Genomic DNA, 15,319 nt, shown 5'->3' with positions numbered 1-15,319 from the left:
CACAGACACACACCCCCACCCACAGGTGTGCGCGGCACACAGCACAGCTGATCGCTGTCCTCACAACACTGTCCCGGCAGCTCTCCATGACATGTGTGCACACAAGTGTGTTCTTGGCGGGAAGGGAGCCAGAGCCCCGCACGGCAGGAGTGGGTGTGCCGGGCAGGGGGTGGGCGCAGGCGTCCTCACCGGGCGTGGGGCCGCGTCCCTGTCCGTCTGCGCCCAGGAAGCAGAGGCTTCGCGGGAGGGGAATTCCCAGGGCACCGCCCGCGGCCGAGGCCTGGCCCCCAGGTCCATCCCCCAGACTGGCCTCCCTGGGCGGCTCCTGCCCGGGTCCAGCTGCTGTGACAGGTGGGTCCGCGGCCCCCAGTGGACACAACCGCCCGGGGCTCCTGCAGAGACCCCTAGTGACCCTCTCAGCTGTGACCCCAGAGACTCCTGTCCACCAGGGGTCCCCACGGGACAGCACTCAGCGGGGCATCTGTCCTGGCCGGGGGGACCCCCGAGGTGGCCCCGCTGAGACCCGCTCCGGGACAGCGAGGCAGGGCAGGGCCGCGTGGGGAGAGGCAGAGCGAGCCCCCCACGGCGGCACAGCAGCCAGAGGGCCAGGGCAGGGCAGGCCCATAGGTGCCCAGACGCCACCTGGTGGACAGAAAGTGACCAGGTCCCGGGAGTGCCGGAAAAGGCCGGCAGGGCCCAGAGCCACCTGCTGGCCTGGGCCGGTCTCTGTCCCAGGGCCTCCTCCCGCCTCCCGCCCCGGGAACATCCCAGCCCAGCCCTGGGACCCTCGGCAGCGGAGCTTCAGAGAAGGGGGCGAGTCACAGGGTGGGGGTCGGGCCAGTGCCACTCTGCGTGGGTGGGGGGGCGGGGCCCTGCAGCCTGACCCGGGGGTCTGGGGGGGCGGGGCCGGGGCCCTGCAGCCTGACCCGGGGGTCTGGGGGGGCGGGGCCCTGCAGCCTGACCCGGGGGTCTGGGGGGGCGGGGCCGGGGCCCTGCAGCCTGACCCGGGGGTCTGGGGGGGCGGGGCCCTGCAGCCTGACCCGTGGGTCTGGGGGGCCGGGGCCCTGCAGCCTGACCCGCGGTTCTGGGGGGGCGGGGCCGGGGCCCTGCAGCCTGACCCGCGGGTCTGGGGGTCGGGGCCGGGGCTCTGCAGCCTGACCCAGGGGTCTTGGTGGTGGGGCTCTGCAGCCTGACCCGGGGGTCTGGGGGGGGCGGGGTCCTGCAGCCTGACCCGGGGGTCTGGGGGGGCGGGGCCCTGCAGCCTGACCCGGGGGTCTGGGGCCCCCCCTCCCCCGAGGAGAAGGACACTGAGCCCTGTGCTCAGCGGGGCTGCCCCCGCCCGCGGTGTCTGGGAACTGGGACCCCAGGAGGAAAACCCGTGTTTTCCGGGGACAGGTCACAGTGTGGCAAGACTACCGCAGGGCACCAGCACGTGTGTGCCAAGGTGACCCTCCCCAGCTCCAGGGACTAAGGGACTAAGGCCTGTCCAGGGCTCGGGGCCCCTGAGGTGGGGCGGGGGGGGGCTCCCCAGGGCCCAGCGGCAGGAGGGGCAGCCTGGCTCAGAGGACGCTGCCAGCGTTTCCCAGGGACCCACCCTGCCACGGTGCCCCCTCCCTCCTGAGGAGCCCCACCCCACTCCCGGCCACTGGCTGCTGGACAGGACAGGCCAGGCCGTAAGTCAGCAGGGTGTCCACATCGCTCGATCACTGACGGAGGCCAGTTCCAGAACATTCTGGAGAAGAGGTGGGAGGGTGGGTGCTGGGGAACTGCCCGCCCGCCCTGCCGTCCTTCCCGCTGCCCCCGGCCTCCCCGACCCCAGGTGGGCTGCGCGGGCCCAGGCATGGCCGTGGCGGGGCCTCCCATGCTGGCTCTCTGCTGTGCCCACATGGCCACAGCCCCCCGGCCGGCCCTGCGCACAGGGAGCAGGAGCGGGGCAGGGTCTGGAACGTTCCGGCACAGCTGAGCCCCGTCAGTGGGTCCAGCTGAGGCTTGTTACACTCAGCCCGGTGCGGAGGCGCCGGACCTGCCCGGCCCCCAGGGGACCCCACACGGGCACAGCCGCGGGCGGAGAACGGCCGCCAGCCAACACACACGACACTCAGGCCACAGGTCAGAGGTTCTGGATTTGACAGGCGGGGGCAGGGAGCGGGCGGGGGCTGTGCTGGGCGGGGCGCCGTGAGTCGGGTGGACACGGTGGGCTCTGTGGGCAGCCGGCCGGCAGCTCGGGCGTGGGCGGGGCGAGAGGCCTCCTCCTTGGTCTCGGGGCCAGCCGCGGGGCAGGGGCGCGTGTGACCCTTTCTCAGCGGGCCAGGCTAGTTGTCGCCCCCGCAGATGGCCAGCAGGGCCTTGCAGAAGTCCCCGGAGGTGTCGCCCTGTGGGCAGGGGGCGGTCAGAGGCACGGCCGGGCTGGACCCGAGCCTCCAGGGGCCCGGGGCGAGGGGCAGTGGTCAGGGCTGAGGGGAAGCAGCGGTTCCCCCCAGGCTGCTGCTGCCCGGCCCCTCAGACAGCCCCCCAGCGCGGGCTCAGGGGGCCGGCACGCAGCAGAGGGCGCCCAGGGTGGAGTCCCGGGGGCTGGGAGGGGAGAGGCGGGCCGGGCGGGGCCGGGTCCTGCTCACCTCGATGGCCTGGTGCAGGGACTTGTCGTACTTGTCCAGGAACTCGCGGCGGACGTTGAGAAGGTCGATCTCGCTGCGGGACACCATGATCCGGGTCAGCGTCTTCTCATCTGTGCCCGCGCCCTGCATGCAGGGGGAGGGACCGCGGGTCAGGCCAGGGACGCCCCACGGCCGAGACAGAGCCCGACCCTCCCTGCACGGGGCCCGCGGGGGGGCCACCAGGACAGATGGCGGGATCCTGGAGCATGAGGACACGGGGCCCCGGGAGTGACCACGCGGCACAGGGGGAGGGGACGGTGGGGACGGGGTGCAGGGCCGGCTCTGCCCGGGCGCGGAGGGCCAGTAGCGGGCACAGGCTGGCAGCAAGGACGGGCGCACCTTCATGGACTTGTAGAGCTTGTCCGCGAAGAAGAGGGGCTTGTTCCGGACACTCTGCACTGTGGGGGCGTGGACACGCTCAGGACCCGCTCCCGGCACGGTCAGCCCGACCTGAGCCCACGGCCACCCCGGTACCGCCGCCTGAAGTACTCTCTACAGGGGCCACCACCCGAGTGCTCTCTACAGGTACCGTCCCGAGTACTCTACAGGTACCACTGCTCCGAGTACTCTCTACAGGTACTGCCCCGAGTACTCTCTACAGGTACCGCCCTGAGTGCTCTCTACAGGCACCGCCCCGAGTACTCTCTACAGGGGCCACCCCAAGTACTCTCTACAGGGGCCACCACCCCAAGTACTCTCTACAGGTACCGCCCCGAGTGCTCTCTACAGGGGCCACCAACCCGAGTACTCTCTACAGGTACCTCCCCAAGTATTCTACAGGGGCCACCAACCCGAGTACTCTCTACAGGGGCCACCAACCCGAGTACTCTCTACAGGTACCGCCCCGAGTACTCTACAGGTGCCACCAACCCAAGTACTCTCTACAGGTACCGCCCCGAGTGCTCTCTACAGGGGCCACCAACCCGAGTACTCTCTACAGGGGTCACTGCCCCAAGTACTCTCTACATGTACCGCCCTGAATACTCTACAGGTACCACCCCGAGTACTCTCTACAGGGGCCACCAACCCGAGTACCCTCTACAGGGGCCACCGCCCTGAGTACTCTCTACAGGGGCCACCAACCCGAGTACTCTACAGGTACCGCCTCGAGTACTCTCTACAGGGGCCACCGTCCCGAATACTCTCTACAGGGGCCACCGCCCCGAGTACTCTCTACAGGTACCGCCCTGAGTGCTCTCTACAGGGGCCACCAACCCGAGTACTCTCTACAGGGGTCACCGCCCCAAGTACTCTCTACAGGTACCACCCCGAGTACTCTCTACAGGGGCCACCAACCCGAGTACTCTCTACAGGGGCCATCGCCCCAAGTACTCTCTACAGGTACTGCCCCAAGTACTCTCTACAGGGGCCACCCCAAGTACTCTCTACAGGGGCCACCGCCCCGAGTACTCTCTACAGGTACCGCCCCAAGTACTCTATAGGTGCCACCAACCCAAGTACTCTCTACAGGTATAGCCCCGAGTACTCTACAGGTACTGCCCCGAGTACTCTCCACAGGTATTGCCCCAAGCACCCTCTACAGGTACTATCCTGAGTATTCTACAAGTACCACCCCAAGTACTCTCTACAGGTACCACCACCCTGAGAACACCCCCTGGGTACCACTGCCCTGAGGTACTGTGGCCCCGTGTACTGTGTCATGTGACCACACTGACCCTGGCCACCACCCTGCTCACAGTGCCTGTGAGGTGTGTGATGTGTGCTGGGCATGTGATGTATATGCACCCATGTGCTGAGGTGTGTGATATGTATGCATCCGTGTGCTGAGGTGTGTGATGTGTACATGTCCGTGTGCTGAGGTGTGTGATGTGTACGTGTCCGTGTGCTGTGGGGAGTGCAGGTGTCTAGGCTGGTGCTCACCGATGGCCACGAAGGCGTCCTTGGCGTCCCCCGACATCTCCTTCTTGATGACGTGCTCCACGTCGTAGTTGGTTTTCTTGACGAACTCCTGGAAGACTGAGCAGGGCGGGGCGTCACGCGGGGCGGGGCATCACGCAGGGCAGGCCGCCTGCGTCCCCTGTGCCCGGCGGTGGGGGGGGGGGACTCACCTCTCCGCAGGTGCTGGTGGCTCTTGGTGCAGAGGATGGTCATGAAGCGCGTCTCCAGGGACTCCTTGTCCCCACTGGTGGTGTCGGCGATTTCCTGCGGGGACACGGCTCGTCACCCCAGCCGCTGGGCCCGCTCCGGGCCCACCCTGGCTGCAGGGCTGTCCTGTGGCCCCAGGGCCGGCGGGCGGCAGGGTGGGGCATGCGCTGCCAGCGGGCTCCAGGGAGGCCCAGAAGGGGGGAGAGAAGCTGTGGGGAGCCCCTGGCCCCCTGACCTGCCCCGGGTCAGTGGGGGTCACTCACCAGGATCTCAGCGGCCACCTGGCAGGGGGAGGGGAGAGAGGAGGACGCAGAAGTCAGAGTGTGGGGGGTGAGGCCCCAGAGCGTCCCCGGCCCACCCGCAGGAGGAGGAGCAGAGACGCGAGGGCGGGAGGGGTCGGAGGGGAGAGTGAGAAGCAGGGGGAGCCCAGGGAGGCGGTCGGGCCGCCGGGGATGCGCCTGCTGCCCCCCAGGTTCTCTCTGGCCCCTTCTGGCCTGCAGCCGCTGCCAACAAGGGCCCCAGCCCCCGGGGCCGCCCGGCCCGGCCCAGCCCTGCGGCTCACCTGGGCGTCCTCCCGGGCCTGGTCCCGGTCTTCTCCTCCCTCCTCTCGGTTGCCCTGTAGCAGGACGACGGGAGAAGTCAGCACCTCCACATGAGGGTGGCAGGGGCCTCCACTGACCCCCCAGAGTTGGCCTGTCGCCACTGGGGACAGGGAACCCACAGACAAGGAAGGAGCGGAGCACCCCAGCACCTGGTCGTGCAAACAGGGCCCGAGGATGAGGCTGGGAAGGGGTACCCAGGAGGGCTGCCTGGAGGAGGTGGCTGCAGGGCCACTCTGGGAAGTGAACAGTCGGGAAGATTTGGCCTGCAGCCTGAGAGCTCCTGGGAGCCTGAGAGGGACAGGGCAGACCCCTCCCCTCCCCGGGCCCCTCACCGTAGCCAGAGAGATGAGGATCCTCCGGAAAAGGCCCGAGGTGTCGGAGCTCAGGGCGTCCTCCAGGGACTTGTGGTAGTCTGGGAGAGAGAGGGGGGTGGGCTGCAGCCATGTGGGGGGCTGGGACCCCCCCGGGCACTCAGGTCCTCCACGAGCCCCTCACCCTCCTTGTACGCCTCATTGATGGCCCGGATCTCCTCGTTGTTCCGAGTGGCCAGGATCTCGATGAGGGTCTTCTCGTCAGTGCCGGCCCCCTGGACACAGAGACAGGCTGAGGCCCACCCACCCTGACGTCTGAGAGCGTGTTGTGCCAGGAGTTCCCAGACCAGTGGCCGAGGTCCCGGCAGGGCTCCCCACGGCTGCCCACACCTCCAGACCCTTCCAGGGAAATGCCCCCCCCAGCCAGGAAAAAGCTACACGTAGGAAGGGGCTGTGGAGCATGCAGGACAGGGACACATGTGTGCAGGGACCAGGCATGTGTGTAGGCAGGGGCACACACATGCAGAGACCGGGCACGTGTGCAGGGCAGGGACACGTGTGTGCAGGGACCGGGCATATATGCAGGGCAGGGACACATGTGCAGGGACCAGGCATGTGTGTAGGCAGGGACACGTGTGTGCAGAGACCAGGCATGTGTGCAGGGCAGGGACACGCGTGTGCAGGGACCAAGCATGTGTGCAGGACAGGGACACACACATGCAGAGACCGGGCACATGTACAGGGCAGGGACACGTGTGTGCAGGGATTGGGCACGTGTGAAGGACAGGGACACATGTGTGCAGGGACCAGGCACATATGCAGAGCAGGGACATGCGTGTGCAGGGACCAGGCATGTGTGCAGGGCAGGGACACACGTGTGCAGGGCAGGGACACACCCACCTCCATGGCCTTTTTCAGCTGCTTGGCATCGTAGTGGGCTGGTGGCATCATGAGCCCCAGGATCAGCCTGGCCAGGTCCCCCGAGATCTCAGACTTCAGGTCGGCCATCAGGTCCTGCCCAGCCAAGCGCAGCCCTTGGTGGAGGCCGCACCCTGTCCACCCCAGCTTGGCGCCAACCCAAGACCTGTGCCCCTCAGGCCACACCCAATGAGACACGCCCCGCCAAGCCACGCCCACCCGCCGGAGCTCCGCCCGCGGGGGCGGGGTGGGGGCGGGGCGGGGGGGCGCCGGCTCACCCTGCCGAAGTGGGACTTGAAGGTCTGGCGCAGCTGCTGCCTCTGGGCGTTGCTGCGGCGCGTGATGATGTTGATGATGGTCTCCTCGTCCGTCCCTGCGCAGAGACAGGCCTCCAGGGGGCCGCCTCCCCGCACCGACCCTCCCCCCCGGCCCGCCAGGCGCCCCCCGCCCGGCCCTCACCAAGCCCCTTCATGGCTTTGCGCAGAGCCTTGGCGTCGGCGTCGGGGTCGAAGTCGTCCGCGGGGCGCACGGTGCCCTTGAGCTGCGAGCAGGGGGCGGGGCAGTCAGGGCCCGCGCTGGGTGGGCGCAGGGGCGGCACCCAGAGCCGGGCACCCCTTCTCCAGGGCCCGCTGACGGCCGGCGGGGAGCGCCCGCCGCACCGGCTCCCCGAGGCCCCTGGAGCAGGCGCGAGGGTCCCCACCCACCCCTGCGCCCAGCGGAGACCCCAGCCACGGCCTGCACAGACCCTGGGAAACAAGATGAAACGGGCGTGGGGGGCCGCAGCCTCAGACCCCGCAGCACCCCGGGACCTGTCTCCGGGCCGGCTTGCGCCGAGCACCCCTGCGGGAAGCGTCTCGCGAGGCCCCGGCGGGACCGGGGCGGGGAGGGGCGCCCGGGAGGGCAGAGCGGCCCCGAGAGCAGAGGCCTTCCCGCACCCTCGGCCGGTGGCGCCCGGAGGAAACCTCATCGTTCTTCATTTTTGTTTTTGTTTTTTTTTTTGGTTTTTGGGTCACACCCGCGATGCACAGGGGTTACTCCTGGCTCTGCACTCAGGAATTACTCCTGGCAGTGCTCAGGGGACCATATGGGATGCTGGGATTAGAACCCGGGTTGGCCGCATGCAAGGCAAACGCCCTACCCGCTGTGCTATCGCTCCAGCCCCTTCATTCATTTTTGTTTTGGTGCTAGGGCACGGCCGGCAGTGCTCAGGGTACTATAACTGGTGCGGTGTCAGGGATTTGAACCCGGGTCGCAGCCACTCGGCCCGTCTCCCTGGCCCAGCAGTGGGGCCAGGATGCTCGCGGCTGGCAGGGTCCTGTGGGACAGAGCCGGGGCCTCACGCATGCGGGGGAGGTGCAGCCTCTGCTCCGGGGAGGCCCCTGGGGACTGCCTGAGTCCTGAGGGGCCAGCCCGGTCCCGTGTCAGAGCGTGTCAGGGCGGGTCAGGGCGGGTTAGTGGGCTGGCGTGTGCCAGGAAGGACAGAGAGCAGGCAGCAGGCCCGGCCAGAACTCCGCCCTCGCCCCAGAGAAGGCAGGGCCCTGTCCGGGTGGACCGGGCAGTGAGAGAGAAGCGAGGTCAGAAGTGGAGCAGGGCGGGGGGGTCTGACCTCCACTCGGGCCACCGCGCTAAGTTCCCACATCTGGTAGGCCACCTGCGCGGCCTCGGGGAAGAACTGGCCGGCGGCACTGGAACACGGAGAGGACGGGAGGTCACCGGGGCACCCTCGCCAACCCCAAGGGCTCCCGGGCTGGCACACACACGCACACACCCACACGGAGGCCCAGCCACACACATACTCCCAGGTGTACACACACACAGACAGGCACATGTGTGAACACAGGCATGCACACACGTGCACACACGAGCACACACGTAGTGCACACATGCGAACACACTGGTACACACACATAGGCACACGTTTGCACACACATCTGCACATAGGCACACACTCCCAGGTGCACACACTAGCACACACATGTACACTCAAGTACAGGCACACAACATACAGGTGCACACATGTAGACACAGCACACACGTACACACTCACATGTACAGACACACATGTGCACTCAGGCCCCTCTGTTGATGTCCTGTCTCCAGGGACCCCCGGCCCCGCGCCTGAGGCCTCGAGCCCCCTCGCGGTCACCCCGCCCTACACTCGCCCCCCACGACCCCCTCCCTGGCAGCCCCACTCACTCGTCGTCACCCCCACACAGCTTCAGCAGGGCCCGCTTGTAGTCCCCGGACGTGTCGTTCTGGGGAGAGAGGGGAGGGTCAGGGGGCGCAGGGAGGCCCGGCGTCTGCCCGCGCCCAGCCAGGCCCGCACCTTGATCATGCTGTACAGCGACTTCTCGTACTTGGTCCGAAAGATCTCGCGGATGTCCATCATGTCCAGCTCGCTGCGCGTGACCATGATGCGGATCAGCGTGTTGTCCCGCGTGCCCAGGCCCTGGGGAGGGGGGGGTGAGTGGGGACGGGGGCGGCGCCCCCCACCGCCCCCACCCTGGGGTCTGTGCTCGGCTGGGCGGAAGCTGGAACATCCATACGTCCCCACCGCTGGCATGCTTGCGTGTCTGTGCTGTACACAGGGACATGTCTGGGCAGCACGCGTGTCCGTGCCACACGTCTGTGCGTGTCTGTGCAGCACACGCGTGCATGTGCATGCCACACACGTGTGCCTTGTTCTGTGTGTGTGCACGTCTGTGTGTATACCTGTTGCACGTGTGTGTCTATTACATGTATGTCTGGGTGCCACACGCGTGTGTGCCTTGGCCCCATGGCCTGCTGGCCCCTCGGTACTGTCTCAGGCCCAGTGAGGTGGTGATGGAGTGACCAGGCCACGTGCTGGCCCAGGACTAAGTGCCGTCACCTGCCCTGCTGTTGGGGGCGCTGTGGGCAGCGGAGTCCCCCGTCAGGACAGGCAGAGCCCCCCGTCCCCCCCCCCCCTCCCCGCCCCGCCCCACCCCTGTACCTTCATGGCCTTGAAGAGTCGCTCGGCAAAGTACTCCGGGGTGCTGCGGACACACTTCACTGCAGAGAAGGGCAGGTGGGGGTTGGCTGGGGAGCCATTTGGGGGGACCACTCGGGTCCCCTGGGGGTCACTCGGGGGTCACTGAGGGGCTGGTCAGCGGGCGAGGCCCAGGAGGCCTGTCCAGGAGGAGCTGTGGCCAGAGCACTGGCCGGAAGGGGGCTCAGAGAGGGTGGGGGTGGGGCCGGCAGAGGCCCCTGCACGCTGAGCCCTGGACAGTCCTCCTGGCGCCCCTGCCGACGGGCCTCGGGGACCCCAGATCTCGGGGAGGGGCTGGCTGCTCCCACCACTGACGTACCCACGGCCAGCATGAGCTTCTCGAAGTCCCCTGACAGCTCCCCACGGATGCTGGCCTCGATGGGCTTCCCCGTGGTCCTCAGGTACTCGTCAAACACTGGGGGACATGGGGCTCGGCTCAGGCCCGGCCCCCAGCACTGCCGGGCGAGTCCCGTGGGAGGGCTGTGACCCCGCCCCGCCCGCCAGGCTCACCCAGACGCAGGTGCTGTCGGCTGCGGTTCCCCAGGATGTAGATGAACTGGGCCTCGTCCGTCCCCCACTTAAGCTCCCCCGCCTCGTACAGGTCCTGGGGGGACAGGGCTCAAGAACAGGCCCTCGGCCCGCCAGCCTTCCTGCCCACCCCGCCTCCCGGCCTTGGGGGTCTGCGGCGCTGCGGGGGGGGGGGGGCTGGAGGGGGCGGGCGGCCCGACCCCGCCCACCCGCTGTGTCCGCAGGGCCCGGGGCGTGGCGCAGACGCACCTGCACGTCCTGCTGCACCAGCTCCTCACTGACCACATCGTCCTCCTCTCGGGTGCCCTGCACACACGGCGCCGGTCAGCCGCAGGGCCAGCGCGGGGCGCCGGGGGCCTCTCGGGGGGGGGGGCGGTCTGGGTGCCCCGCGGGAGGGCTCGGCTCTGCACCCTTGTGGGGTCCCGAGAGCACCCACCTGCAGCAGGACCACCAGCATCTTCTGGAAGTGTCCAGACGTGTCTCCGACCACGTCGGCCTCCAGGTCGCGCTCATAGGCTGCAGGGAGGGGCCGGGCTCAGGCCGGGACGTGTCCCCCGTGGGGTCGCTCCCCAGGCTGCCCCGGAGCCCCCGCCGCCCAGGCCCCCCACTGGCCCTGCTGGCCTCCGCCTGGGACCTTGCACCCGCCCTCCCCCCTCCACCCGCCCGCGAGCACGAGACCCAGCTCGTCGGCCGCGTGTCCCCAACACGCAAACACGGATCCCGCGTGCCCTCCCTCACCCGTCACCTCTCGGTCTCTGGGCATCTAGAGGGGTCCCAGGCCCTGGGGGAGGGTCGGACAGGCCGGGGAGAGTCGGGACGAGGGCCCGGGGAGGGGAGAGGCGGGCCGGGCATACGCACCGTCCTTGTAGGCGGCCACCAGCGCGTGCATCTGCTGGTTGGTGCGTGAGGCCAGGATCTCGATGAGGCACTTCTCGTCGGTGCCGGCGCCCTGGGGGACACGGGGTCAGGCGCGGGCCAGGCGCGGCCCGGCCCCCGGCCCCCCCGGCCCCGCCCACCCGCCTCACCGCGAGGGCGTCCTTGATCTCCTTGGCGTCGCAGTAGGCGAGGGGCCGCATGAGCCCCACGATGAGCCGCTCGAACTTGCCCGTCAGCTCGTACTTGAGGTCGGCGATGAGGTCCTGGGGCCAGCAAGCGGGTCAGCGCCGGCCCTCAGGCCCCGCCCCCGGCGCCCCCTGCCGGCAGCCCCCCACCCCGGCCCCACCTTGCCGTAGAGCGACTTGTAGCTCTGGCAGATCTCCTGCCTCTGCCTGTTGCTGCGGGAGGTGATGAGCTCCAGGATGGCCTCCTTGTCGCTCCCTGCAAGGGACGCCCTGCACGTCACCCTGCCGCCTCCAGGAAGCCCGCCAGGGCTGCCCCTCATGCCTGGTCACTGGGAGAGGGTCCCCGCCTGCCGGTCCCTGGGGGTCCGTCGCCCCATCTCACAAGCTCCCAGTCACTCCCCCAGCAAGTATCGGGAGAGGCCCAGGCCCGCCCCCCCGCACCCACCGAAGCCCTTCATGGCCGTGTACAGAGCCTCGGCATCCTGGCCCGGGTCGAAGTCCGGGAAGTCATGGACGGAACCGCGGTACCGGGCACCCTGTGGGACAGGAGGGCAGGCCGTCAGCGCCCACTCTGGCAGGAGCCCCCACCCACATCAACCAGCTGTGAAACAGGCAGGAAGCGGCCAGGGCCCCCGGGCAGAGACAGGGCAGCAGCCGGCCAGGAAGGGCAGGGTCCCCCGGGCAGAGACGGGGCAGCGGCCGGCCGGGCAGGGCAGGGCAGGGTCCCCCGGGCAGAGACGGGGCAGCGGCCGGCCGGGCAGGGCAGGGCAGGGTCCCCCGGGCAGAGACGGGGCAGCGGCCGGCCGGGCAGGGCAGGGTCCCCGGGCAGAGCCGGGCAGCGGCCGGCTGGGCAGGGCTGCTGGGGGCCCCAGACAGGGGACACAGCAGGGCTGAGACAGGCCCAACGGGAGCAGACAGCCCGGCTGGCCGGGGGCTGCAGGGGGGAACAGAGGGACGGGCATGACGGGCACCATCAGCTCCGGCTGGAGGCGGGGGGCCAGCGTGGAGGCCACTGCCCCCACCCCCGGGGCATGCGGGGGCGTGAGAGCCAGCGGACACGGCTCTGCCGAGCACAGGCCTCTCTGGGGGCCGCGGGAGCAGCCAGCCCGAAGCCCAGCATGTCTGGCGTGTCCAGCCGAGAGCGGCGGCCCCGGCGGGTCCGAGGCGCTTACCTGTGCGGTCTGGGCCATGGTGTCAGCTCCGGAAGAGGCTGTGGAGAAGAGGGAGGTCATGACCCCCTGCCCTCTGCCCCCACCGCCCCGTCCAGCCCCTGCTCGCAGCCCTGCCTGCATCTGTCCCTGTGTCTGTCCTTCCCGCCACCCCCTGCAGCCCACCTGCCCCACCTGCCCCTCCTTGTAGCAGCCCCTCCCTCCGCCCTCCTGGGCGTGGACCCGCCCCCACTCCCGCCCTCCCCCTGCCTCAGGACCCAGCCTGGCCACGGCAGAGACCCCTGGGGCCCGGCCCGGCCCTGTGGCCTCCTGGTCCCCGGGAGACAGGCCGGGGCTGGGCTGGGACCAGCCAGGAGACCAGCACGGGGCCGGGCCAGCACTGGCCCTGCAGGGAAGTGGGCCCTCACTGACCCCGAGGGGCAGAGGCGGCGGAGGGGCCCTGGGGCCTGCATGTCCCGTCTGGCACACGTGCAGAGCTGAACACGGGGTGGGGGGGCAGGGCAGGGGGCAGCCCCCCCAGGGTCAGGGGCAGCAGAGGGGGCAGGGCAGGGGGCAGCCCCCCCAGGTCAGGGGCAGCAGGGGGAGGGGGGCAGGGCCAGTGCTGTGGGAGCAGACAGGAGGGCTGAAGGGCAGCGGGAGGAAGTCTGCGGTCGCCCTGGCAACCGGGACACAAACACAGCACCCCCCCCCACCCCGAAAGGGGCCCCCTTCCCCTTCCGCCCACATCTGCTGGTTCCGGCCTTCAGGACGGGGAAGGGGACGGGGATGGGGCCCAGGCGCAGGGCGACAGGAAGTGGCAGGGAGCCTGCGGGGCAGAAGGTGGCACCTGCCAGGGCCTGCTTGGCTTGCCCGCCGGAAACTTCCACCGCTGGACACAGCCCAGCCCCAGCTGGACGGATGCCCCTTTCCAGGGGCACCCAGGGAGGAGGAGTGTGGGGGGCACCCCAGGAGGCGGGGCCAGTCCTCAGGGGTCCTGCTGGTAGCTCACACAGGGACCCTCAGACCTCCAGCCCGAGACCCCCAGCCCTCAGACCCCCCAGCCCCGAGATCTTCCACAGCCCCAAGACCCTCCCCAGCCCTGAGACCCTCCCAGCGCTGAGACCCCCCCAGCCCTGAGACCCCCCCAGCCGTGAGAGACCCCCAGCCCTGAGACCCTCCCAGCCCTGAGAGACCCTCCCCAGCCCCGAGACCCTCCCAGCCCTGAGACCCTCCCAGCCCTGAGTGAGCCCCAGCCCCGAGACCCCCCCAGCCCTGAGACCCTCCCAGCCCTGAGACCCCCCCAGCCCTGAGAGACCCTCCCAGCCCTGAGACTCCCCCAGCCGTGAGAGACCCCCAGCCCTGAGACTCTCCCAGCCCTGAGACCCTCCCAGCCCTGAGAGACCCTCCCCAGCCCCGAGACCCTCCCAGCCCTGAGACCCCCAGCCCTGAGACCCTCCCAGCCGTAAGAGACACCCCAGCCGTGAGAGACCCCCAGCCCTGAGACCCCCCAGCCCTGAGACCCTCCCCAGCCCTGAGACCCTCCCAGCCCTGAGACCCTCCCAGCCCTGAGTGACCCCCCCAGCCCCGAGACCCCCCCAGCCCCGAGACCCCCCCAGCCCTGAGACCCTCCCAGCCCTGAGACCCTCCCAGCCCACTGATGTCCCCTCCGTGGGCCCCAGCAGGGTTTCCTGTGGCCCCATTTCCAGGTGGGCGAAGGCCCAGGCGGGCTGGCAGACCACGGCTGCCACTGCACCACACCTGCAGGGCCAGGCGGGCCACATGCCGGCCCCACATGTGGCGGGGCCACTCCTCCTGAGGGAGACGGGGCGGGTCCCCCTGATCACCCCAACCTGATGCCATGAGGCTGTGCTGCGTGGGGGTCCCAGCCAGCCGGGCGGCAGCTGAGCCCACACCTGCCCCGTCCACCTGCCCGGTCACACCTGCCCGGTCACACCTGCCCCATCACACCTGCCCGGTCATAACTTCCCTGTCACATCTGCCCCATCAAACCTGCCCAGTCACACCTGTCCTGTCCACCTGCCCTGTCCACCTGCCCCATCAAACCTGCCCTGTCACACCTACCCTGACCTTCTACTGGTGCAACAAGCCCAGGCTATCCCAGACCGGAGACAGCTGCGGCTTCCCCCTGACCCCAACACTCCCCCTGAACCCTGACACTCCCCCTGAACCCCAACACTCCCCCTGCACCCCGACACTCCCCCTGCACCCCAACACTCCCCTGAACCCCAACACTTCCCTGCACCCCAACACTCCCCCTGCACCCTGAGTTCCCTGCACCCCAACACTCCCTGCACCCCAACACTCCAGACACTCCCCTGCACCCAGACACTTCCCCCTGAACCCCCACACTCCCCTGCACCCCGACACTCCTGGGCACCGACACTCCTGGGCACCTCGGTACTTTCTGACCCAGCCCAGTACTTTCCAGCTACACCCTGCACTCCCCTTGTGCCCCAATACTTCCCATCGCACCCCAAAATTTCCCCGCTGCATCCAGCACTCCCCTTGCACCCAGTGCTGCACCCCAGTGTTCTCCCATGGCACCCACCCTTCTCCTCTGCACCCTGCACCCCCACCCCACCCTGACAGGGCAGGGTGACATGGCACCTCAGCCGCCCGGCCGTGGGGCAGCCCCCGTGCTCGAGGGTCCCGAGACCCCTGCGCTCAGACATGTAGACGCCCCCACTTTCTGTAGAGACGCAGGCACAGTGTCTGCACGCTAGGGAATACTCACCCACCCACCCCCCTGCTCGGGCCAGGCTCTGGAATCAAGGGGGTAGGGACCGCCCTCTCGGGACTTGGGTGGACGCCACGCCCCGCACCCAGCCCCGGCAGAAGGGGTAACGGCTCTCCCCAGGAGGAAGGGGCCGGGTGGGCTGGGTGTGGCCCTCCGGCAGGCAGCAGCACGCCCAGCGGTGCGGGTGTGGGGGCTGTGACAGCTGGTGGGGGAGTGAGTGAGCGGC

The 15,319-nt window shown here is 69.5% G+C and overlaps 1 protein-coding gene across 4 annotated transcripts in view; it reads right to left on the bottom strand.

Annotated features, from left to right (window-relative positions):
* Nucleotides 1-2,104: 2,104 nt before the first annotated feature.
* Nucleotides 2,105-15,319, bottom strand: part of ANXA6 (annexin A6) — a 14,956-nt gene continuing 1,741 nt past the window's right edge. For 2 of the 4 annotated variants that reach the window (XM_055128171.1, XM_055128170.1), the window contains exons 2-26: nt 12,360-12,397; nt 11,633-11,723; nt 11,349-11,443; nt 11,152-11,265; nt 10,985-11,075; nt 10,563-10,642; nt 10,376-10,432; nt 10,109-10,202; nt 9,918-10,013; nt 9,563-9,621; nt 8,918-9,040; nt 8,788-8,846; nt 8,198-8,276; nt 7,051-7,132; nt 6,870-6,964; nt 6,574-6,687; nt 5,858-5,948; nt 5,695-5,774; nt 5,323-5,376; nt 5,024-5,041; nt 4,724-4,817; nt 4,536-4,631; nt 2,994-3,052; nt 2,616-2,738; nt 2,105-2,372 (exon numbers count right to left, since the gene is read on the bottom strand). In XM_055128171.1, coding sequence (XP_054984146.1) covers nt 2,313-2,372; nt 2,616-2,738; nt 2,994-3,052; nt 4,536-4,631; nt 4,724-4,817; nt 5,024-5,041; nt 5,323-5,376; nt 5,695-5,774; nt 5,858-5,948; nt 6,574-6,687; nt 6,870-6,964; nt 7,051-7,132; nt 8,198-8,276; nt 8,788-8,846; nt 8,918-9,040; nt 9,563-9,621; nt 9,918-10,013; nt 10,109-10,202; nt 10,376-10,432; nt 10,563-10,642; nt 10,985-11,075; nt 11,152-11,265; nt 11,349-11,443; nt 11,633-11,723; nt 12,360-12,377 — 2,022 coding nt within the window. In that variant the 5' untranslated portion in view covers nt 12,378-12,397 and the 3' untranslated portion in view covers nt 2,105-2,312. Of the gene's footprint in view, nt 2,373-2,615; nt 2,739-2,993; nt 3,053-4,535; nt 4,632-4,723; nt 4,818-5,023; nt 5,042-5,322; nt 5,377-5,694; nt 5,775-5,857; nt 5,949-6,573; nt 6,688-6,869; nt 6,965-7,050; nt 7,133-8,197; nt 8,277-8,787; nt 8,847-8,917; nt 9,041-9,562; nt 9,622-9,917; nt 10,014-10,108; nt 10,203-10,375; nt 10,433-10,562; nt 10,643-10,984; nt 11,076-11,151; nt 11,266-11,348; nt 11,444-11,632; nt 11,724-12,359; nt 12,398-13,182; nt 13,304-15,319 lie in introns of those variants that run through there. The other 2 variants (XM_055128172.1, XM_055128173.1) reach the window with 2 other exon arrangements.

The sequence above is a fragment of the Sorex araneus genome, chromosome 2, assembly GCF_027595985.1.
Source record: "Sorex araneus isolate mSorAra2 chromosome 2, mSorAra2.pri, whole genome shotgun sequence".
Taxonomy (NCBI): domain Eukaryota; kingdom Metazoa; phylum Chordata; class Mammalia; order Eulipotyphla; family Soricidae; genus Sorex; species Sorex araneus.
The sequence above is the reverse complement of the archived record's forward strand: the minus strand, read 5'-3'. Positions and strand labels throughout refer to the sequence as shown.